Source organism: Kryptolebias marmoratus, linkage group LG13, assembly GCF_001649575.2.
Source record: "Kryptolebias marmoratus isolate JLee-2015 linkage group LG13, ASM164957v2, whole genome shotgun sequence".
Lineage (NCBI taxonomy): Eukaryota > Metazoa > Chordata > Actinopteri > Cyprinodontiformes > Rivulidae > Kryptolebias > Kryptolebias marmoratus.
Genome location: NC_051442.1, coordinates 781,566 through 805,865, shown reverse-complemented (window position 1 = coordinate 805,865; position 24,300 = coordinate 781,566). Strand labels below are relative to the sequence as shown.

Below are 24,300 nucleotides of genomic sequence, written 5' to 3'. Positions count from 1 at the left end.
GTTGCACGAGAAACTGCGTCTTTGGGTAAAAGTACAGCATATGGTCAGTGTTTTACACAACAAGTGTATAAAATGTAAAGTACTATGACACACAGAATCTAAACCATGCACAATGCTGCTTCCTGTCCAGTGCTGTAATAATGTTTGTTAGCCAGAGAGCTGCTGCAGTGGCTCTGTGACCCAAACTAAAACTGGACTGAGTTTCAGTTAACATGTTATTATCAAACAGATCTTGCTTTAACTGAGGAGACAGTCTGAACGCAGGATGATAATTATTTCAACCTGATTTGTTTAATTAATGTACGCTTCTTCTGCCAGCATTTGGTGGGACTCCTGACTGGTTTCAGACTCCTCTGCTGTCTGACCCTGACCTCCGGGAGGTTTTAGACCCCTCTCTCTGTCCCGGAGTTTATATTCTAATAATAACTAATGTGGTTGTCGACATCAGCTGCCTCTCATTAAACTGATTAATCGCCTTGCCATTTTTTTTTTTTGTAAACCAGTGAATCTGTATTCCAGTTTGTTCTGGTCAGATTAACCATTTATAATTGGACACAGTAACCTTTTGATGCTCCCCCGATCACTCCATGAATGGGCCGTACATGCAATGCAAATGTTCCCTGTTTAATCTCACTGCCTGTCATTAGGAACGCTGTGAAAGAATCAACCCATGCAGGGCAGAAGTTTTACCTGAATCAATTTCCTAATGGTTAATAGCTAATGGGCTGATTTATTGCCGTGCTTCGGCGGTGAAGGCCTGTCGTGTCCTCATCGTGTGACTCTGACCCTGTGCAGCCCTTCAGACATTATTTCACCGTCAGGAACCTGCAGCACGTTGTCGCTGCGCCGAGTCGGTGGGACGCAGGTTAAACTGGAGGTTTTACTCGTCTGTTGGTGCAGCTTTTCAAAACAAAATTCGTAAATTAAGTTCTATTAAATTCAGTTTATTCTTTTTGAATATGTCAAAATTTGTGGTCTAAAAGCTTTTATTGCCTAAAATCACTAAAATGCACCAGGTGGGCTGGACGAGCTGCCATTCACCGAAGAGCAAACGCTTTAATGAAGGAGCTTGTTTTAAATAGACTAAATTAGTTTCATTGCCTTCTTGAAAAAAAGATAATGCTGGATAAAGGTGGAAAGCTCCGTCTGAGTTGGAGGTATTGGTATTTCCTGCAGACTGTCGCAGGCCAGTGAGATCTGGGCTCCAGTTCAGCACTCGAACCCTTTTGGTTGGGAAAAATAAAGTCTCATCTTTTATTAAAACATGTCTCATTGTCATGGAGTTCTGCTCAAGTGGAACCTTTATTCTCAGTATATTTGCTAACATGTTAGCTTAAATGTTACCTTTAAAGGAATGAATGGCTTTGATTATCAGTGTGATAATAAATGTTTTGTTTTTTTAGTAATTAGTTCCTGTTTGAGACCCCTGAAGGCTGACTGAATCCCAAAAGGAACCATCAGTTTACCCTCAGAGACCTTTGTGACAGAGTGATGGACAGTTTGACTGACAGCTCCCCTCACTTGTGTCCTTATTACGTTTCTCAGCTTTAATAATAACGACTGGATCTGCGCCCGTCCAAACACTTTGTCTGGAGAAGAGATTTAATCAGGCTTGTTGAGGAATAACTCGCAGGAGAAAGGGACGATGAAGTTAGACGTCTCTGTGGGTTTCAGGTGGTCCAGCTGCTGGCTCTTCTGTACACGTCAGGATCGTCGCCTTGAGGAAAAAAGCTGATTCAAAAGAGAAATTAAAAAGAGATGAATAATAGGAAATTTAAAAAAAGTGCAGAGTGCTGCTGAAAACATTTAGTATCATTAAAGCAGCTGTATTTGAGTCAGAATCCAATTAGTGATTGAAAGGTTTCTGATGTGACAGAGACTACCTGCTAAAGCTGATATTTTAATGTCATGAGACCAGTATTATGCAAAAAAAAAAGTTATTTTTTTCACTTAATAAAGCTTTTTTAAGGTTTAGAAAGAGCCTGTAAAGATCAGAGGAAACAAAAGGTGTTAATGGGCAGCTGAAGCTTATCGTCTGGTCATTTTCCGGGCTGGTTTAGAAAGTAAAAAGGACCAAAATGAGGGGGCATGTTAGCATTTAAAGTGTTGATTTGATCCTTTTTTGTTTCTTTTTTAAAACACTGAAAGGTGTTTAGGCTTTAGAGAGAGCCAAGACCAGAACATCAAACACCCTGAACTTGAAAACTAAAGTTTAAATTTCCCAGAAGAAAACTGTTAGTTTGTCCCGATGTCCACTTTTATGCAGCGGTTGCCATTTTATACCTTCCAATGGATGTTTGGTAGGTACACTTTGCACTCATATTTTATTCTAAAACCATAAAGTGTTTATCTTTGTAACGAATATTAATGATTGGGTCACCCCCGGTGCAGGCAGGATCCCGTTCAGGGCTCGCCTCGTGGAGTTAATGAGAAAACAATAAGAGAAGTGTTTTGGTTTTTTTACCAGCAACAGGTCTGTGATGACTGCAGCTGCATGTGCATTAATGCATTCATTTTATCTCTGCTGACAGCTGAGGAAAGTTCCCTTTTCTTCCTGCAGCAAAAGGAGAAACATTTTCATCTTCTGTAATCGCTGAGCCGTGCTGCGTAAATACACTTGTGCCAGGAACAAATTATCAGCAGTGCATGATTAACGCACTAAATGCACTTAATGCACAGAACAGAGCTGCATTTTTAAATTGTTGTTCAGAAATCATCCAGGGCTGCATGCCGACATGCTCAACCCTGAGTAAACACAATGACATTTAAAATAACTACTTTTAATCTACTCATCTTCAGTTCAAACGTGCACTCTGGTAGATTAACTCATAAATACCGTTAGGTTAGGTAGGAGGTGACTGGTGGCCATAAATGTTGGTAACATTTGGTTCAGGGATGAATCGACTTGGAGCTGAAAACAAAACATACAAACCTGTAAGTCATTCCTTAACTGGGAACATAAACAGGTTCCCAACAAAAATGGCAGCTCTTCATTAAAAAAAAAACAATGAGGAAATTGGATTTACACAAAACAGAATTATACGTTTTACACAAAGTTTGCAAAACCCGAGGTTGACACAGAAACTAAGTGCGATGGAAGTCAGAAAGCTTTAAAAAAGGAGCTCTATAGTCCTGATGGTCCTTTATCCTCCACTGCTGATTGGCTTCTACCTGTGGAGACATCAGCCAATGGGAAAGGAGGATCTGAAGTTCAGCACACTCAAAGGAAACAAATGTCTGCCCCACACAATAATTGGGATATTGGCTGTGTTGAAACATTGTTAGCTGACATGAAAATAAAGTCTGAGATGATTTAAAAAACCTTCAGTTTTTGTCATTGATCTTTAAGAAGAAGGCTTCACTATGACTGATAAAGATTTCCTCTGGAGTTGTTTTTTTACAGCCCCATCATTGTAAAAACTGTTATGAGTGATGTAATATGAAATAAATTACAAACAGCATCAACCAGGTTGACCCATTTGAAGGCTTTTATAGACGGCAGCTTCGGATGCAGTTAAACAGTTTATTTTCCAAAAGAAGCAGCTGAAGCGTAATTATCTGTCAGGTGGATATGATCATTTTAGCCCTGTGTTTTATTTCTTTTTTAAATGAATTTGATTGGCGTCTGCTTGCAGTAGACTGGCTCCGTGTGACGTCTTATAGAGACTTTCTCCAATCAAGATGGCTTTAAAAGGCATATTTATTTCACAGAGTGTGAAGCAGATGATTGATGGAATTAGTTGATTTCACCTGATGAAATGTGATGAATGGATTACAGAACCTGGAGAGTATCGGTCTTTAATTGTGCTGCTTGGTGACAGTTGACAGCTGTGGGATTGCAGTGACAGCAGTCAGGCAGCGAATAAAATGCAGTCCTAAGCTCCAGATTTCACTTTCTCCATTTATTGACTCATCAGAATGTAGTTGACATTTGAGCAGAAAGATTTACAGGCTCCATTTGGGGCAGGATTGATCTGTCAAAGGTAGCTCTGATGAAATATTGAGGAAAAAGTGCATTAATGGGTTTGGTTTGATTGATTGTGCTTTTTTAAGGGTGGCATTGAACCCTCCCTATTACTGTTCTCCTGTTGTTCTTCTGTTTCTGTCATAATATGTGATTCATTAGTCCTCCTACAGCTTTTAAACAAATTATACAAAAATACATGGAAATGCACGGCTCGATCGGCAATAAAGGGCTATGACTTTCTTAAACAGTACATCATGTCGTGTTGGTGAACTTTGCAAATAATTACAACCTTGACAGCAGTGAGATTTTGGCAGGATGAGAGGTAAAAGTCAGTCCTGTTTGGAGCTCAATAACTCAGACTTTCCAGCAGAAACATCAGTCAGAGTTTAAACGGGTCACAGAAACATGAGAACGGATGTATTTGTTGTTATTTTTGTACCCAGTGTGTCTCACTGCTGTGGGACTCTCTCCAGACTGCAGAGTTCACAGAAACCCTGACTGACGGCGACATATCTGAGCTCAGAGTTTCCTCTTTAAAACAGGAAGTGGAGGCTCTTAACTCGTCATGAAGAATCGCTACGGTCAGGGAGTAACAGACACACGTGTGTGGTTACCGTGGTGACCCTACCGAGCCACCGGCAGCAGCTTTAACATCTTAGTTTTCTTTAGTTTATATATCATTATGTCAGTATTTCTAGCTTAGATCTTTACAAAAAGAAGTTCCCACTTCCTGTCGGGCTTTAAAGGACAACGCACCAGTGTCTGTCTAGTTTTATTTTCTGTTTCTGCAGCCAGAGGAAGCAGTAACCCGGACTTTTAAATAAACTTTGTGAATCTGAGTGCGATTCTTCCTGACAACAAACTGATTGGATTATCGGCCGACAGCGGCTGGAATTACCTCCCAGGGCATTTCTGAAGTTTGGTAAAAAATGAGGATCGTCATAATTTTAGGAGAAGTGCTGGTTTTTGCCAAAAGCTTAATGTTAGATGGGGTTGATTTAATTCCCTTTTTTATCACTCACAGCTGGATTCTCATCTTCAGGCCAACATTCAGTCTAATGACTGCAGTAAAGGCTGAGAAGTAAGCGATATGAGGGAGAGCGTGTGGCCGAGGCAGATGTCCTGCTTCACGCTGATGCTTCCTTTGGAGGAGCATGTCTGAGGATTTCTCCCTCCTCGTCTCGTTTCAGAGCACCTCAAGGCGGCGCTGGAGGAGTACATGGTGCAGCTGCCGAAGGTTCGCATCTTGAGGACCAAGAAGAGGGAGGGTCTGATCCGGACCCGGCTGCTCGGAGCCTCCAGCGCTAAAGGCGAGGTCATCACCTTCCTGGACTCTCACTGCGAGGCCAACGTCAACTGGCTGCCCCCTCTGCTGGGTGAGGAAGACTTCTCCCAACCTTTATCCAGACCGGAGGTCAAAGACTCGGGCGGGGGGGTTAGGGCCTGCGTGTTGTCTGCAGTAATAATGTTCCATCTTTTATTCCAGGCATGATGTTCGGAACAACAAAGGGTTTGTCTGGGAGCATTTTGACAAACAGGATCTCCCTTAAAGCGTACAAAAAAAACTATTTTACTAAAGTTTTGAAACCAGAATAAAAACCTAAACTGAATTTGTTTGAACTTGAACTTAATTTGACCTTTTTTCCGAGGAAAGACAGCAGTGAGCATCTGGCCTCTTCATCTTTAATTTGTAATTTATATTTTCCATCCTTCCAGATGATGATAATCCTAAAAACTTAATGTCAGTTTAATTTCTAAAGCATTTTACAGCAAAGACTCGAAACCAAGAGAAGTAAAACTTTTAAATCATTAAGTTTTTATAAAATGAAACGTCAAACTATAGCAAATGATGCAATTTAAAGGAGTTGCTCTGAAATGCGGGTCCACGCTCAGTGTAAACAACGGCTGTCGTCTGAGCAGGTAAACAAACACGTGGCAGTTGGCAGCCGGTCGCAGATTTTGCTCACAAATTTTTATTTTAGGAACACATTAACCATCAATCTGAGAAACATTCAGTCTTTTTTTTATTCGACATCTGAAAAGCAACTTGCTTTTTTTCTACAGAATCATTTCTGCCTGATTGTTTAATTGTGTGGCACATCTTTTAGACAACCGTAGAAATAAAATTCCTCTTCTGCAACCTAATTTCTTGTTTTTCTCTTCGTATGAAAGCAGCTTCCAGGCGTCTGCAGTCTGTGAAGCTGAGAGGACAGCAGACGTTTCTTCGCCCTTGAAACTCAATCTGTCGTCATTAACCGTCCGCCGACATGTCTGCCTGCTTTTCCCTCCATCTCAGACCGAATCGCCCAGAACAGGAAGACCATCGTGTGTCCAATGATCGACGTTATTGACCATGACAACTTTGGCTACGAGACGCAGGCGGGGGACGCCATGCGAGGGGCGTTCGACTGGGAGATGTACTACAAACGCATCCCGATCCCGGCGGCGCTGCAGAAGGATGACCCCAGCGAACCGTTCGAGTGAGCGCCGTTCTTTCTGACACGGCTGACATTTGGCACAGACGTTCTGTCCTGATTATCTGATTGTGTCATGAGTGCGTACATCTGGGGGCCAAGTGGGAGTCGAAACCTTTCATCCGAACGTGTAATCGTGGTTATTCAGGGAAGGTCTTTTGTCAGCGCTGATGTGTCGGAGCGCACGTTTCCTCACATATTCACCAACATCTGAAAGTTAACCATTTTATTACACGTCAACCGTTACAAAAGGGTGTAATTTGAAAACTTTAGATCAAATAAATGCTGCAGTTATAGTGTGCTGGGACTTCTGGTGGCAGTATTTTGTTAATGTAAAGGAAATAGAAAACAATGGGATTCTGGTAAAATGAGCGTTAAAACCCTGACAGACTTCACAGCAGAAACACGATTCAAAGTTTAAACGAGTCGCAGAATGTTGGACTTTATAAGACTGACCTGGCGTTTTGACGTCTTCACAAGTTTTTACACAATCGCAGTTTAAATTTAAGTTTTTTGGAGATTTTACCACTAAATATGTGCAACACTCTTAACTTTTGAGCTGTCTAAACTGGAAACTTTAAGCAAAAACACTGTAATTGATTTTTTTTTTGTAAATAGTTCATCCAGCCTGGATTTGCTCGTCTCGTCTAACACCAACCTTCACACCGACCCTGAGATCAAATCGCAGCAGTTCATGCTCCTCTTGATGCTTATCTGGTCCTTCACTCATGCAGTCCTCATTAATACAGCTGAACATCTTAACGAGCTTCAATCTCAGCTGCCGCTTTAAGATTCAGGACTGTTGATCGTTTCATATGTTCACATTTAAGTTCATTCCTCCACATCCTGCAGCTGAAAACAGAAGCTTCAGCTGCTGATCCTGTTAGCTGAGGATCTTCCTTCATTCCCACCGGTTCAGTGGATCAACGTGGAGGAGGGTGCACGTATTCTAGCAGGAAAGCTGAACAGTTTCCACTTTATAATCCTTTCAAAATAAAACGTGACGGCAGAACAAACTTGTCCAAGTTTTTCCATTTTAAATATTCTTTGAATATTCAAAAATCACTGCCTAGTTTAAACTTTACACAAGCAAAGGTATTTTTAATACCACTAATTTAGATTTGGGTTTCAGCACAGTGAACTATTTGAGGCCTAATTTCTGCTTTTCAGTAAAAGCAAACATTACTTGTTCTCCTCCGTTTGAGAAACCTTGAGTGATTATTTTATTCACTTGTTTGTGTTTGGCTGCCAGAGACTCTTTAGAAATACAGTTAGGTAAAAATCAGAAAGGAAGATAACTAAAGAAAAAGAAATAACCGAGGGAACAATCCCAATCAATCCTCATTCTGTGAATTAGTCTGCTCCTCTTGCTCAATGAAATGACCTTCATCAGTGCAAATTCAATTTGAGTCACAACGATTTCAATTTCTCCCTGATTGACATTGCTGCGGTGGAGAGCGAGGCGCGGCGGTGTATGAATGTGCGTTTGAACGCTTTCCTGTAGAATTTTATCCGTCTTCTCATCTGTCATTGACTGGTTTGTCAATGCCAGCACCTGCCGTTTTGCTCTTCTCCTCTCCTCTGGGTTTTCATTAAATCATGAGTTCAGGCGTTGACTCGTTCCTCAAGGTCAGCTGGCTGAAATGGACGATATAAGCTCGAGGATTTCTAATTAATCCTGAAATATGAGCTGGAATCTTCATGGAGTTGGATTTTTTTTTTGTCCATTTGAAGAAATTAGAGCAGAAAGTTATGAGCCCAGTTTTTTACCTGCAGTGAACCAATGTTGAGGTCAGTTCAGTAAAAAATAAACTGACCTCAGTGCTGATCAGCATGAATAAGAATATAATTGTTCTGCGGCTGTTTGATGGATGTGTTGCTGGATTTACAGAGAAAAGTTGTTTAAATGAACTCATTTTGAATACCAGAACAAAAAAAAGCTAATTTAATTTCAACATTATGGTTGGGGCATTTCTGCCTAACAGTCTTCAGAAATGATGTCAACATTTGGCCCATTTTTCCTTCTGAAGTTTTCTCTGCTGTGAAGTTCAAACCCTGGAAAGTTGGATGTTCAGCATCAATAACTTGACAGACCAGATGGTTTGTTTCACAAAAAACCATCTGGAAAGTCCTCTGCAAATAGCATGGAGAGAAATCCTACAAACCAACTGGATGAAGTAAACTTGAGCCAATCAGATAAACCGCAAAGATCCACATGGAGACCAGATTCTGGGGGGGAGGAGCTACGGACGGACGGACGGACGGACGGACGGACAGATGTTAAAATTCCTTTTTATTTTAACAAACATAACTGTCCTAAAGTATATTTTTAAAAAGAACTCATGTTTCTGCAACTCCCCTCCTAATAAATGAAGTACAGACAACTGTACTGTTGATAATTAAGCAGCAAACTTCAATTAAATTCTTTTGGATATATTAGTAATAATATTAATATCACTGAATATGTCAGCGGTTGCAGAGGGTTAGTTGTCATTTAAAATTAAAATTATTGGTTTCGTTGATCACAAAAATAATATCAAAGTTGTTTCAAACTTAGTTTGTTTTCTTGCACTGTGATGAATCACATCAGCTGTTTCTGGACTTAATTAATAACAAGTTTTAGATTTGAGAAGCTTGGACTCCAGCAGCTACAGGCTGAATCGTCTGCAGCTGACAGGTGGGCTGGTGTCGGTCAACGTGAAGGCCTGAGGGGTGGAGATGTTGGAGCGTACCAGTGTTAGTGTGGTGTTGCATTGCTGTGGTGCAGCCATTTTGTTGTTTATCTACGTGATGCTGCTGCAGCGTCTCTGCAGCGTTCAGCTCCATCTTCCAGGATCCTTGAATTAAAGTCGTCTGTCAGCATCCAGCCGTAGTCTGACCCACCATCTTCTTGTTAGATGCTCTCTGTTGCTCCACTCTCGCAGCTCTAATGAAATGGATAAAAAATCAAAGCTTATTACCCATAAAAGCACCACAAGTGTGCCCCAGTACTCTGTAAAGGTACAAAGATCTGCTGTAACTTCAGATGATCTTTGATAAAGTGATTCTGTGGATTTAGACACTTTTACTGATGCTGACAGTCTGATCTGGAGCAGAAGTTTTGTCAATCCTTCACCCAAAGCATTAAAAGTTGAAAGGCAAAGAGGGAACAAGGCTGCAGCAGGTGGGTTAGATGAATATATGAATATGGGCTGGCATCTGGATGCCAGGACTCGCAAACAGCCATCCCACATTCAACCAATTGATCTTTTCTGGAGGTTGCACCTAAATTTGCTTGTAGTGCAGCTGGTTATGTCAGCGGTAGCTCTCCTGTTGTGGTTAAAATCATTACTGTCTCTCCCGAAGAAACCGTTTCCACATAACTCCTGGGAGGTGAAGTGTTTGTTTTCTCCCTCCGGTGAGCAGGAGCTAACAATCTCCACCCCACAATTTAGCGCCCACTCGGTGTCTCGGCGCTCTCTGCTAATCTCACACACTTGGCTGAACACATCCGCACCGCTCCTCTGTCCTCCCTGCAGTCTGTCAGCTGATGATGATGAAAGTGTGTGGGTCTGTGCTAGCTTTGTGTTAGCTTTGTGTTTGCTCTTTTCTGCCAGGCAGATGAAGTCAGTCAGTGTGAAGATTTTACAGGAACATTTCCTGTCAAGGTTTCTGATACGTAAGGCAGGAAAGAAACAGTAAACCAAAAATACCTTTAATGGTACAAGTAATGTGGGTATAAATTAGAAGGTGAGGACATTTTCTTTCTCATCTCTGGATAAAACTTCATTTTATTTATACTCCTCTGAAAACAGAGCGAGGTCCCACGGCACTCAGCACCATGTTGTTTGTCAGAAATCTCATTGATTTAAGGCGTTTAAGTAGTTTTGGACACCTGGAAAAATGTTCTGAGGAAGGAAAGAAATTGAATTGTCCGACTTGGATTTCTCTAATTTAATCTCATCTGGTTAAAAACAGTTTCTGCTGAGTTGTTGGGTCTGAGATTTTAATGCAGCTCAACATTAAATCCAGTCCTGATATTTGAGCTGTGAGTAAAGCCAGGTCCTCACAGGGCTGCGGCCCGTTGGAGACAAATATATTTGTCAAAATGAAGAGTCTGAATACGATCACGTTTTATTCCCTTTTTGTCTTCAGTCTCAGGCCAAGCTCCCCCCTCCTGCGATGACTCGGGGATTACTTGCAGGAAAATTTACTTTTACTCATTTTTACAAATGAGAGCAGCGGCCTGCGACACCCAGCAGTGAACTGAGAAGCCGGGCGAATGTTTTGAGACGTTTCGGTTGTTCTTAGTATTAAAAGGTTTTCGTCAAAGAAATAAACCAAAACTAAACAAAAAAATGTAGAAAAATCACTGAATTTTATACCAATAGATAGATAAACATACAATAACTACATTTTGCATCAGAATTTGCAATGTCAATCTGACATTGATGCTTTAAAAATCAAGATTCATCAGTAAAACTGATCCCAGCTAAGATGTCCCTGGATAGACGTTTCTATCATCTCTGCTAGGAGATGCTATAAACACCAGTATATGACAGATTTAAAGTATTTGTCTCTGTTTATTCTGACTGTGCATGTTGTTTGTCCTGCAGGTCCCCGGTGATGGCAGGCGGACTGTTTGCTGTGGACAGGAAGTGGTTCTGGGAGCTGGGAGGATACGACACGGGCCTGGAGATCTGGGGAGGAGAGCAGTATGAGATTTCCTTCAAGGTAAAAAGAAATAAGTATGATCCTAAAGTACCAAAAGTTTGACTTGTCCTAAAGAACATTAATGCATTCAGAATTAATTCACATGAACCACTTATTGCAATTATCTGAGCTGACAGCATTCAGTTCTGTAAAACAGTTTTTATTCAGAACGGATGATAAGAACTAAATTGCAATATTTCCATTAGTTTTCACGTCAGGTTTATTTATTAGTCTAATTGGCAGCAAGTGTTTATCTCGAGGCATTTAACTTTTATTGTCAGGCTGACTGGATTTTAATGGATGTCCACAGACGTAAACAGCAGGAAATGATCTCAAAGCCAAACTTTGCAGCACTTTTGGTTGGATGCCAAATTAAAAAGGAGACTTGAAGAAAGGTTTATGTTTGATTTGCTACAAGATGGCAGCTAAAGGTTCCAAAACCCTAAATCTAAAGAAAAATTTGCATTTAAAAACTCTCATTTTTCTTGTCATTGATTTTGTTTTCACCCTGAAAGGCCCTGATATCACAAACATGAAGAGGATGTTCTCAACAGATGGTTACACTGCCATTAAAAGGTTTTAGTTGTTTGAAGATTTGTGCATGTAACACGGGTTAAACTTCTGATTTTTATGGCTTTATTTGGAGAATTGAGGCAGTTTTATTCTTCTGTTTCCATCTCAGTGTTTAGCTTACATCTCCTCCAGCAGCTTTGGGAAAACGTACAAGAAATGCATCAAAACTCAAAAATTCAGTTTGGTGTCCGCACAGCCCCTCTTTATTTGAGGCTTACTTTTCAGTCCGTTTCTGTGTGTCAGGGAGTGAGGGACACAGACGGGGGGTTACCATGGTGACAGCAGCTTCTCTTTTATAAAACAAACTGTTGGTGTTAAAGCGGGTTTCTGACATCCTTAAAGTTTGTTAGTTTTTCCATAATTCTGTCCTCAAACAATCTCCTACAGAACTTTTTATCTTTAACCCTTCGATTGTTGCCGATTGTTTACATTAATTATGCTCCTGTTCCTGATTCGATTAGGGTTTATTCCGGTGCTTCAGCCTGAATTATTCTGGAACCGCGAGTCGAGACTCTGGCTCCGTCAGACACAACGGCCCGTCACAATAATTGAATTCCGGCCTGAATGACTAAGGACTTTTGTCGTCTCACTCAATTAAGCACAAAGGCCTCTGCTGAGTCGCTGGATCTGATTGGACGCCTGCTGCAGTGCGACGCCGCAGTGATTGTTCTTTAAAGTGCTTTCCTCTGCGCAGCGGCTTTATTCTGTGGAAAAAAATGACCCCCGAATCGAATTTACTGTCAAAACTCTTTAACGATCGGCTGCTTCTTTAGACTGATGCACTTTTATTATTCCTGCTGCTAATTGGAAGTGATTCTGCGTGTGTGGCCAGCAGAAGAGAGGGAAGTCATTCACTTTAAAGCTTTTACATTTAAACACAACAATCCAACATCTGGTTGCTTTTTAAGACAGAAAGGGAAGAAAATAAAACTCAAAGGAAACAAAAGCACAAATTTATTTAAATTCTACATTTGTTGAATTAGAAAAGAAACTTTAGATACAGCAGCATCCTTACACTCTGATTAGTTGTTTTACACAATCAAAGAATATTTTTTTTTATTTTGGGGGTTAAATATTAAATATCTGAATGATAAACAAAACAAAATAAAATCTTTTATTCTCAGCTGAAACAAGTTAACAGCAATAGTAAAATTAGTAAAAAAAATAAAAGTTCCCAAACCTTTTCCAGTGTTATGGCCCGTCTTTCCTGGCGGCGGGTAATCATGTAATGCTCAGATAGTAAACATCTACAGCTCATTAATTAAACTGACTTAAATCAGTCATTTTTACAGAAATGACAGTTCTCTGAAGGAGATATTTTATTCAAAGTTTGCCCCGTCAGGCGGAGGATGAAGGAACGCTACGTTTTGTTCTTCATCTTCTTCACTCTGATCATTCCTGATGTCAAAGTTTAAATTTGATTTCCTGACCTTCAGAACCAATATTAGTCTGTTTAATCCTGAATGAGCTGTTTTGTTCTCTGAGTTTAATCCAGAAACGGACAGAAATACACCTCACGCCCCGCTGCTTCCACCTCGTTTCTGACAGGATCTCTGCCGACTGTCCCTGTCCTCTCTCTGCAGGTGTGGATGTGTGGAGGACGCATGGAGGACATCCCCTGCTCACGGGTGGGACACATCTACAGGAAGTATGTCCCCTACAAAGTTCCAGGGGGAGTCAGTCTGGCCCGGGTGAGTTTTCCTAAATAATCTGCACAAATAAACAGAAAACATGTTGGACGTGATGTCAGCATCATGTTTTTAGTTTGAGACGGATGTTTCTGTCCCCGTTTCTTTCTCTAAATGTCTTATATAAAGTGAGCAAACATTAGATGTTGTTGTTTTTTTTTAATTATTGGTTTCCACTCAGGGTTATGGGTTTTGTTTTCCACCTTTAAAGCAAACTAGGCATCAATATCTCTGATCAAACTTCAACTGTGAGAGCGGATTAATTGCATAAAGCATCAGAACGTGCAGATGGACACCAGTGTGTCTGCACCTCCTGCACCTCCTGCACCTCCTGCACCTCCTGCACCTCTGAAAGAATTCAAACTCCTCCATTCAGAGTCCTTCACTTCCTGTTGTTCAGTAACTAGCTCACCTGGGAGCTTTAACTGTGTTAGGAAACCTTCATCTGGCCTGTAGCTGAGTCTGACTCCTCCTGACACCTGGTTGTGTTTGGATCGGCTGAATGTGGAATTAAAGACCTTGGCCTGCGACCAATAACCTCTCCGAGGTTTCCTCTCTTCCCGTTCCTCCCACCATGCAGGGACCAGTTCTGTGCCAGCTTCTTTATAAACAACTTCCCCAAAAGTAGCTCAATTATCAGAAATTATTCTTTGAAAATGTTTTTTTTTCTTTTATCTAGTCTGTATTCACCCTTTGAGGTTAAAATCTCCTGATCAAGATGGCACACTATGACACAGTTACAAGCTAAAAAATAAAAAGTATCAATGAAAATACAAAAACTAAACATAACGAACTACTGAGCCGGACGCTTTTAGAGGAACTTTGATTTCTGTGATTAACTGTCTGATTCTCAGAGGGTTAGTTTAGCTGCAGTTTCTTCTTAGATGTCCATCAAAATGCAGCTTATCTGCAGCTGACCTTTTTCCTCTGCTCCCATGAAATCACAGCACAGAGACTTAGTGGAGCGTTGATCAGAACCTCCTGACTCGGGCTTCGATGGTTCCTTTGGACCAACGACTCACTCAAGAAGTTTCATTTATTTCTCATGCAAGTACAGAGATTTCCACCCACGCATGGAGTGCCTCTTGGTAAACTTCATCACCTGAACAAAACCTTTGCTGCAATCATTTTATGCTGGGGAGAAATAAAAAGCATTTTTCTCCAAGAATATAATCTGCAGGTGCAGAATGTAAGAACATGGATCCTCCAGACACCTTCACAGACCATCTGAGAACTCTGTGAATGCAGTCAGGCTGCAGGGAGATCAGGAAGATCCGATCTGTGCCTCCGCCGAGCTGGAGTCTGGCTGCAGGCGCTCAGCGGTGCCGGAGGGACCCGTGTGTGGCTGGAAGCTGTTCCTCCCGGGCTGCAGGGCTGCAGGAGATGGGTTTATTTTCTTCCTGGGAGCACTGCTGAGCCTTTCATCATTCCAACCTTTGAGTACTAACATATGTTTTCCCAGGGATGCAACCAGACTTCAGAGGCCAACAGGCTCTGTTTTCTACCCTTTCCACCTCAAAGGCTTCAAATGAAGGAATGTCTGATTGAACACCTTCACAATCTTCACCTGTGTAACTGAAGCCAGTCCTAAAATCCTGTTAGTTATCTACAATCTGCAGTTTTCAGAACAGCTTCATGCATTTCCCCTTTTTTAATTTACTTTTTCTTGTTTATGCCGACAAATGTTAAGATTTCAGCTGTTTTTTTGCTCTGGTTCCTGCCTTTGTGTTTATATTTTTATGAAATACTTTAAAACTTTAGAACATACCTGGTTGTTAAAACCTACTAATAAACGAGACGGATGCTCCAACGATTCAGAATCCATCCGGTCCAAACATCACATCAGATCCATCTTTATTTACTGAGAACTCTTCAGGTTCGAGGCGACCCGAAGTGCTTCACAGAATCAGAACCAAATCATTAAAGTGGACAAAAAGAAAGCAGTCAGGGGTTCACAAGTGCTTTTAAAAAGCAGTTGGATTAAATGTAAAGTTAAAAAAGTAAAGGCTAAATTAAGGAAAACTGGGTTTTAAGATCTGGTTCCACAGAACCAGAGTCCGATAGCTGAAGGTTCTGCCGGGTCTCTTCAGGACAATCAGTGGGACTGAGGCTGGTGACCTGATGGACGACACTGTGGATCTGAGCCTTTGATCATTTTGTCAAATAAAATAAAAACCGTGTACAGCAGGAAGTACGTGTTTGATACGATGTCCCAGAGAGTCCCGTTAATGATCACTGGCATCACGGAACATTAACACATTTGATTTCAGAACCTGAAGCGAGTCGCAGAGGTCTGGATGGACGAGTACGCAGAATACATCTACCAGCGCCGGCCCGAGTACCGCCACATCTCTGCAGGAGACACGATGACGCAGAAGGAGCTGCGCAGCCGACTGAACTGCAGGAGCTTCAGGTGGTTCATGCAGGAGGTGGCCTGGGATCTGCCCAAACATTACCCACCGGTGGAGCCTGCTGCCGCTGCGTGGGGCGAGGTACGCTTCACCCGAGTCCAGTTTATCAGACATACATCTGCAGCTGATTCCTCAACCCGATTCAAGATGGCCACCACAGCCAACTGACTCTAGAAAACAAAGTGAGGTGTGGCTGTAGCTGACGGTCATTTAAGTGCCAACAGATCCTGTGAGATAAGAAGAGGTTTTAATATTTAATGATGGAGCAGAATGGCTTTTTCTCCACAGATGATTTTAATATAAAAGTCAGCAGGAATTTAAATAATTTCTAAAATAAGTCATAGCTGTGTGTGGAGACGTGACCCGACTCAGAGGAAGAATCAGAGCCTGATTGGTCTTTTTGAGTCTGATCATTGTTCCCATTAAACTCCCGGAGCAGCAGCTATTTGTGTTTGTTTCACGCTTTGTGTCGATGTTTGTCCTTCAGATCCGGAACGTGGGGAACGGATTGTGCATGGAGAGCAAACATTTTGTGTCTGGGAGTCCCATCCGTCTGGAGAACTGCATCAAGAACCGAGGGGACGTGAGCTGGGGCCACGGGCAGGTAAACAGCACTTCAGGACAAATGTCTAAACCTTTAATACAAAGAGTTATAATATTTCAACTGTGGAACATGTTTTAACTCTATTAAAAGTCAGAGTTTTAGTAATCAAACCATCTTATCTTGCTCATTTTTACAATTTCAGAGAAAATATTCCTCTTTTTTTCTGAAGTTTGATGGTTTTTCTCCTGAGATTCCACCGTAGTTATTGTCTTCCTTCGGTTGAGCTCATATATCTGTCACACGCACGGAGTCTTCATTATCTGAGGATTTCTCTGTTTGGACTCACACCAGGGATCTTTAAGCTGAGCTCGTAATAACCACCTTAATGGATTGAACGTTCCCGTTTTGTTGCTCGGCGTCTCGGAGCTCCAACAGGTTTAATTGCTTTTGTCCTAAGATGCATCGGAGTTTAATTTGTGTCACAGTTGTGAGCCGTTTTCTGCACCGGAGAGAAATCATCGGATGTTCTTCAGCAGATGTTCCTGTCAGAGATCTTTGATTCTGTCAGGGAACTCGGCCTGCCTGGTGCAATAAAAACACAAGAACGCTAAATAAATGTAGAATTTCTGCTTCGTGTCCCTGTGAATGTGTCTTTTATTAGAATTATTTGGCTTTCAGTTATAAATTCCTGTTTTTTAAAGATAAGTGTGTTCCCCGCAGGTGTTCACCTTCGGCTGGAGGGAGGACATTCGGGTCGGAGACCCCATGCATGCCAAGAAAGTTTGTTTTGACGCCGTTTCTCACAGCAGCCCCGTCACTCTGTACGACTGCCACGGCATGAAGGGCAACCAGCTGTGGCGCTACAGGAAGGTACGTTAAATTAAAGTCAGAATTGTGGGGAGGAATCTGGGTCACATTCAGAGACGAACCTCGACTACAAGGTTCTACAAGCTGCTGGAGTTAGTTTAAGAAATGATGACCTGATGGAGTTTATTGTGTTTTTGTTCAGTTGAGGTAAACTCCGCCCCCTCTCCTCTCTCCTCCAGGACAAAAGCATCTTCCACCCCATCAGCAACAGCTGCATCGACAGCAGCGCCAACGAGCGGCGGGTCTTCATGAACACGTGTAACCCCTCCTCCCCCAGCCAGCAGTGGCAGTTTCAGAGAACCAACGCCACCGTCCTGGAGCGCTTCAACCGCGGCGCCATCTGAGGCCCCCCCGGCGCTGGGATCGGGTCCTTTCCTGCCAGCAGAACTGGGTCGGGTATCCACTGAGGGGCTAAAAGGGTTTTTTTTTTTGGTGTCACAGCGGGTCTGTCTCACTTCCTGATTTTCCAACATTTCTCCTCGTTCCTGTCGCCTTTTACCCCCCTCTTCTCTCACCGTGTGCCTCCGGCCCCCCCACGACTTCACCGTTGCCCACCCTTTCCATTCTCCACCTTTTTAAATCCCCCGATGTCTCTCCAGCTCTGACGACCTCCCTGGGGGGTGTCGGAGGGAGGCGGCCGCCAAGCAGACCGCCACCTTCTGCCCTCCTCTTCCTCAGATCTGTCGGACTCTGGACTCCTGCTGGCTCGGTTCTGGTGATGCTGCGTCCCGTAGGGTTAGATGTGAACTGGGTAAAGGGCTGGCTGAGGTGGCAAAAACATCATCTGATTGTTTTACAGTAAAATCCGTTTCTGCACAGATCTTTAACTATTGATTATGGAAACCCTGCCCTGATATTTGATACGCTTCGACTTTTTCCTGCACGAAGAGCAGATTTTAAACCAACATTAAATCAGCTTTTTTATTTATGCTTAGATTTAAGATCAAGAATAACATTTTAATTTAATCACAAGTAATAAATACAGTGTCAGTTAAACCCCATCGACAGGACAGTTTATATTTATTTTAAGTAATTGTGCTTCAGCTGTTTGTCGGACAAACAGATGTTAGTCAAGGTCATCGGCCTCTGAAGCAAACCTGCAGGAGGCTGCGTACATTCACCTGCTAACGTGCTAACGCCGTGGAGCCACAGGTAGGAGAAGAGAAGTGATGCTCCCTCAGACCAGGGGGGGGGGGATTCTTAGGGATCAGTGACCAATCAGAGTGAGATCTGAGGAATAAACTGCAGACAATCATATGATCTCTTTGCTTTGGCAGATTTTCAACACATTCTAATCCTAATCCCAGCCCATTAGCTCCCACCCCGACCTTTGACCCTGCACCTCTGCAGAGCTCTGAATCCGACAGAAGATCCCCACCTCTGACTGGGGGTTGTTCTCTGCTGCTTCCTGGTTCAGTCATCAGATCGACCTCGCCGAGCGGCGGGTCTCGTCCCGTTCTCAGTCCGACTGCACCATCGGGGCTCGGTGGGGGTTGTTCCTCGGTTGGATCTGCTTCCTGGTTCGTCCCGTTCGTCCAGCAGGCGAGCGGACGCAGCGGGAGCTCGGCCAGAAGCTGATATTCTCCACTCAGATGTGTGGGATTAAAAACTCCGGACTGATGAATGAAATCTTAGTGCCTTCAGGTCAGACTTGATGTTGACTGTTTGCTGGAAGATCTTCAGTGACTTTAGGATGAAACACCTTTCAGACGTGAAGCTGAGATGTCCTGTGCTGCAGGACAGTGAACACACCGCTGGCTGGTTTCATTTTCCACCAAGCTGCTCCTGCCTTCAGAGTCTGTAGAGGAGGTTTTTATCTTTATCCCCACATGATGCTGAGTTTTCTTTGTTTCTTCGTTTCTCCACCTGTTCAACCCAAAGGGAATCACTGCTGTTGGAAATCCTCTACATTCTTTTATTTTTAATTGTTTGTGTGTTTCATGGTTGACTCTCGGTTCAGGGAGGTTTATGGGATTCACGTTTTCTTTTTAATTTTTTCACTTTTTATTTTAAAAAGAACAATAACATCCAGTTTATTGCTGCTTCAGTCCACAGATCCACTTCTGTCACCATCAGGAAAGTTGAAACCATTTAAAACGAATATTAAATGACCTGGAAACTGTTTTAGATTTTTCTGTGAAGGGAGTTAAAAACTCTGTTCAGTTATTAAATATATTTATTTGGAAAGGTTTAATTATTCCACAGTGATTGGAGGGATTTTCACCTGGATTGAAATAAATTGTTTCTCTGCATGCAGAATCAATCTGAAACACGTTAAACATAAAAACGAAGCTGTTCATTCGGTGGCATGAAGGAAACTTTGTAAAACTTGCAGCTTTTTCAGCACAGCAGAGACAGAAACTCTGGAGGGATCCGTTAATCGAGCAGGAAGAGACGAGGGGCTCAAGTTTCTTCTTCCTGCTCCGCTGGTTGTTTCTTACACAGATTAATCACCAACAAACTGATTTATTTAAGTTCCTGCCTGTGAAGGAGTCATGAAAACAGATTATGTTTCCTCCAGTTAACGCTCAGAACACAGACATCCTCCATCCTCCATGTTGGGTTTTTACTCCTGATTGGCTTATTGCAGCAAAATAAAGACACTTCATTACAAACCAACCAACATTTGATTTAAACGTTAACCAGCTCACCTCTGATCAGATGAACTTATCTGGACTAAACCAGGAATTAAATCATCTGATTGGAGGCTGCCCCTACAGACGTCACCATCCAAGTCTTATTAAATAATTCGATCATGTTAGTTGTGACAGTGTTCATTAAATATTATTATTAGCTTATCAGACGTTACCAGCTGGTTGGAACCATTTTTATGTCTGTCTTCAGTGAATGTGGAGTAGATGGTCTGCTGGCCTAAATTCGGTCATTTCTGTGTGAAGACAGTTGTTTGTGTGGCTGAAGTGTTTAGTTTTATTAAAGTAAACTGCCTCCTGCCGAGATGTGCTCGATGTTCTCCGTCCTCTGGAAAGAGAACATTAGTAGTTCTGGAAGCTAATCTTCTTCTGGACTTTTGTAGTTATAAGATCATTGCTCACGTCTCTTTTCTGTGGGGGTTTTTATGTTTTTATGTTTCTCTCTGACATTTGTGGACACGTCGTATTTTCTCTGATTTTCAGTCATCGTTGCAGGTCAGGTCCATTTCCTGACCCAGTGGGACCAAACCCAAACAGGCGTCTGACCTTTTCCTGCTTCTGAATGTTAAAAGGAATCCGTGCAGTCCTCTCTCCATCCTTATTTATTTGTTCATAAGTCTGAGGAGCTGAGCTATCATTCAAACTTGTAGAATAATGTCTGCTCTCTGCTGGTTGTGCGTTTAGATTTGTGAAGCAACTCAACTCTGCAGCTGCATGATCTTATCAGTCCTTTTTAGACTAAAACATGAAGAGCAACGGAATGAAACCCATCAGGAGAAGTGCTTTCTTTCTTCTTCCTTTTATTCAGAGTTAAAACTGTTTACCTGTTGTGTTGTTTCTGATTCTCAGTGTTTACAGAAGCGTCAACTTTATGACTTTAAACATCATCGTTCACACTCCTCTAGCTCCATATTATTACACTCCCTCCTCTGTGCTTCACTGATGACGTTAAGCCCATATTGTTCTACCCCCTCCGTGTTTTACCTGTGAACGTAAGCCCATATTATTACACTCCCTGCTCCGTGCTTCACACTGGTGGGTCACCTCATATTTTCCATCAAAGATGTGAAGAAAACGAGGCCTTTTTTGGCTCTTTGCAGATATAATGTTTGTAAAAGCTCCTTTCCTCTGTTACAGCTGTGGCTCTGCCGACTCTAAACTCTGAACCAACGCGCTGAAAGTGTTTCAGGGTCGGTTTGTGCGCTTCTTCTTCGTTTCTGGAGAACATCACAGCTGTTTGGAATTCTGGCACTTTGGGTCATTCGATAATTATTGTTTCCTGGCTCGGAAGTTTTATTTTTAAGTAGAAATGTTTTTAAATAATATAATTCTGAATTATTTGACCATTTGGTGTGTTCATTTTTGTCTTATAATTAAAAAAAAGGCACATAAGTAGTTCATTCTTACTGTAAGAGCTTTGATCTTAAGCTGCAGGCAAACAAGCTTTGGTAAATCCACTGTGCGCCGAAACCCAGTCGCTGGAGACAGAAGAAGATTTAACAGCTTAAGAGCTGGATATTTCGCTTAGGTGTTGGTCAGGACCAGAATATCTGAACAGAGGATAAATAATGGACACTGAGCAAATTTGTGAAGCTTGTCTCCTCTGAAGTGGCTAAAAAACTCTGAATCCCTGCAGCTGAGTGATACAAACAACACGCCCCAATTATTTTCCATCCAGTTCCCCCAGAAAGCAGATAAACGGTGATGCTGCTCATCAGCCAGGTGATATCCAAGTTTCCTTTATTTATTTATCACACATTAAACTGTTTACATTCAGAGCCCCAGTTTTTACAGGTTTAATGCTGCCAATCATTTTCTGTTTTAACCCCTTTTCTTCTTGGTGTCCAGTTTGTTGAGTAACATCAGAGAATCTTATTTTATAAGAGCAAATGTTTCTAATATAAAGGCCTTTGTGTCGGCTTACTTTAAATCTGTACATTTTGTATCTGAAGAAAAATCTGATATTTTTTTCTACTGACATCACAGCTGTAAAAGTGTATTTAGGTATTTAACAAACTGTGCAATGAAACTGGAAATGTATGATATTTTTGCTGAAATTGTAAAATAAAAGGTTTCTATATTTGGAGGAAATTTGGTTTTGGAGATCATTTATTTAAAAACCAAAGAAGACATTGGATGTCTAACATTCTTTAAAGGAATACCTCCCGCCTCCTTTAATGCCAGTCAACTAGACTCAAGATGGCCGCCACAGCCAACTGACCTAATGGTCCCAACTGTCAGGTGAGAGTCATCCCGACACAAACTGAGTGATATCTGGCAACACGGCGGCTGAAACTTCATCCCTTCCTCGTTCTAAAAGTGACAGAGCACCAAGTTCATCACATCAGGATATTTAAAGCCTTCAGATAAACTGACATCTGAAGAGCAGATCCTCGTTCTGTCAGCGGCGGGGACCAATCAGCAGGTGGACGTGGACGTCTGCCACCCGGAGCTTTCTAATTTCCTCCTCCTGTCTTTTCTTGTTGCACGTTTTGCATCACTTGAACAAAAACACACTTCCTTCATCACCACGTCAGCGCAGGGACGACTCTGATGGTTCCTGGGATTTATCCTCCGTCTAACCCATTATTGGTGGACTCTTTACGGCGTGCGTGTTGTTGGAGCTTTCAGATTATTACACTGTTTCAGTAAACACAGCACCAAGGCAGTAAACTCCTAATTAAATGGTGTTTTTAATTTTTTTTATTGCATTAATATTGTGGTTTGACAATAGCCGGTGGGAGCAGAGCAGACTAATCAGCAGAGGTTATATTTCTGCACACATTAATGCTTTCTCCATTCATATTTATTCCCAGTTAATTAGCAAATAATCAGCATTCCCTCAGACTCATGAGCTGGAACTGGGACACAGATCAGGCTGCTCCATTAACTTTCTTTATTAGGCTCTGCACCATCATAAAAAGAAAAAGACACTCCAATTGTTTCCCATAATTCTCTCTGTCTGTGCCTGTCTGCAGAAACCAACCGGAGGGGGGGGCTTTGACTCATTCAGCTGGGGGGGGTAACTTTATTTCATGCAACAGGTTCTGTGGATGAGAAGAAACGTGTTCAGCTGCAGAAACAGAGTCCAGTTGCTTCAGGGTTTTATTCTTAACAGTGGAGTCAATAAAACAAGATAACAGGTTTATATTTAATGTTTTATGTTGGAAATAATGAGCTGAGAGTCAGTTTGTTCATTTTTTATTCACACAGAAAGCTGTTTTGGAACCGAGCTGGTTCCTTGGTGGTTAGCTGCGTTGCCTCACAGTCAGAAGTTGCTGGTTTGACTCCCGGTCATGTTGGTCCGACATCTGTTAGGCTTCAGACTTTCCTCCTAAAACTGACCCCATGGGTTGTTAGTTTGTTGGGATTAACTAAAGAAACCAGGACATCTGAACCTAGAACTGGGTCTGCGTTTGCATTGGTTGGTTTAAGCCCCGCCCCTTCATGGGAACAAATATGGCGTTACCCGTGGCAAAATTAAGAATTTAAAAATAAAACACACCTCAGATAATTTTGTGTTGATTAACATAGTTCTTACCTTGCTGCTGTATTTTGAAATATTCTTTACCTCCTCCTTTAACTTTAATTTTGATGTCACCATTTGTAAATGGTTCAGTTTCTTCAAGAAGCCAATATGTTTATCCAGGAAAGAAAAATGTGGAGCTCATGGGACGTGGAAACCATGGTGACATCATTAGTTGCTGCTGGTTTTGTCACAGAAACTAAACATGACAGGTTTTTAGTGGATTTCCTGTTCGGTGTGTAACGACATCAAACACAATGTTTAATGACTTTGTGTCATGCCACAGAAAAGGTTGGTTTCATTTAATCTTAAAACCGTTTCAAAGCTGTTTCTGTTCTTTTCATTGAAATTTTAAAGGGTTGAGAGCAGTTTCAGGTGAAAAGTGAGTTTTATCTCGTGGCATTGATTGAACAAAGGTCAGAACATTTATTTATAGAATCATTACCCTCTGAAACCCTGATGCAGGATTGATTTTATTCTGATTGATGAATGGGGCCCATTGTGGTCCTCGCACGTCGTTCTGCATTGATTATTCTGCAGCTTCGTGGAAAAATGACAACATTCATCACCATTTCAGTCCCTCCAAGATTTTGTGGACTTTTTTTTAGGATTATTGTAACCTAAAGTGTCTGATTTCATGGCAGCTTTTTAAATAAATAAATATAGTATTCATCAAATGCAATAACATTAAATTACACAGGAAACAGTTTTCCTAACATAAAACATTGTTTTCTCCCTCAGCAGCAGTGAGGCTGAGTTTTATTTGTACTTTTTATGTCATACACACTCACTCACCTCTGTATATTTCTAATTCTTCTCTAATATTTCCCATATTTATGCATTTAAATAAAATTCCCTTTGTTTATTAATCTGCAGCCTCTGTTATTTGATAAAAGACCTTTCCAGG

The 24,300-nt window shown here is 41.7% G+C and overlaps 1 protein-coding gene across 3 annotated transcripts in view; it reads left to right on the top strand.

Moving 5' to 3' along the window:
- LOC108245654 (polypeptide N-acetylgalactosaminyltransferase 10) overlaps positions 1–21,958 on the top strand; it is a 65,184-nt gene extending 43,226 nt beyond the window's left edge. For all 3 annotated transcript variants that reach the window (XM_017432746.3, XM_025009701.2, XM_025009702.2), the window contains 8 exons: positions 5,158–5,343; positions 6,264–6,447; positions 11,037–11,154; positions 13,290–13,397; positions 15,665–15,886; positions 16,293–16,409; positions 17,070–17,219; positions 17,396–21,958. In XM_017432746.3, coding sequence (XP_017288235.1) covers positions 5,158–5,343; positions 6,264–6,447; positions 11,037–11,154; positions 13,290–13,397; positions 15,665–15,886; positions 16,293–16,409; positions 17,070–17,219; positions 17,396–17,560 — 1,250 coding nt within the window. In that variant the 3' untranslated portion in view covers positions 17,561–21,958. The remainder of the gene's footprint in view (positions 1–5,157; positions 5,344–6,263; positions 6,448–11,036; positions 11,155–13,289; positions 13,398–15,664; positions 15,887–16,292; positions 16,410–17,069; positions 17,220–17,395) is intronic.
- Positions 21,959–24,300: the final 2,342 nt, after the last annotated feature.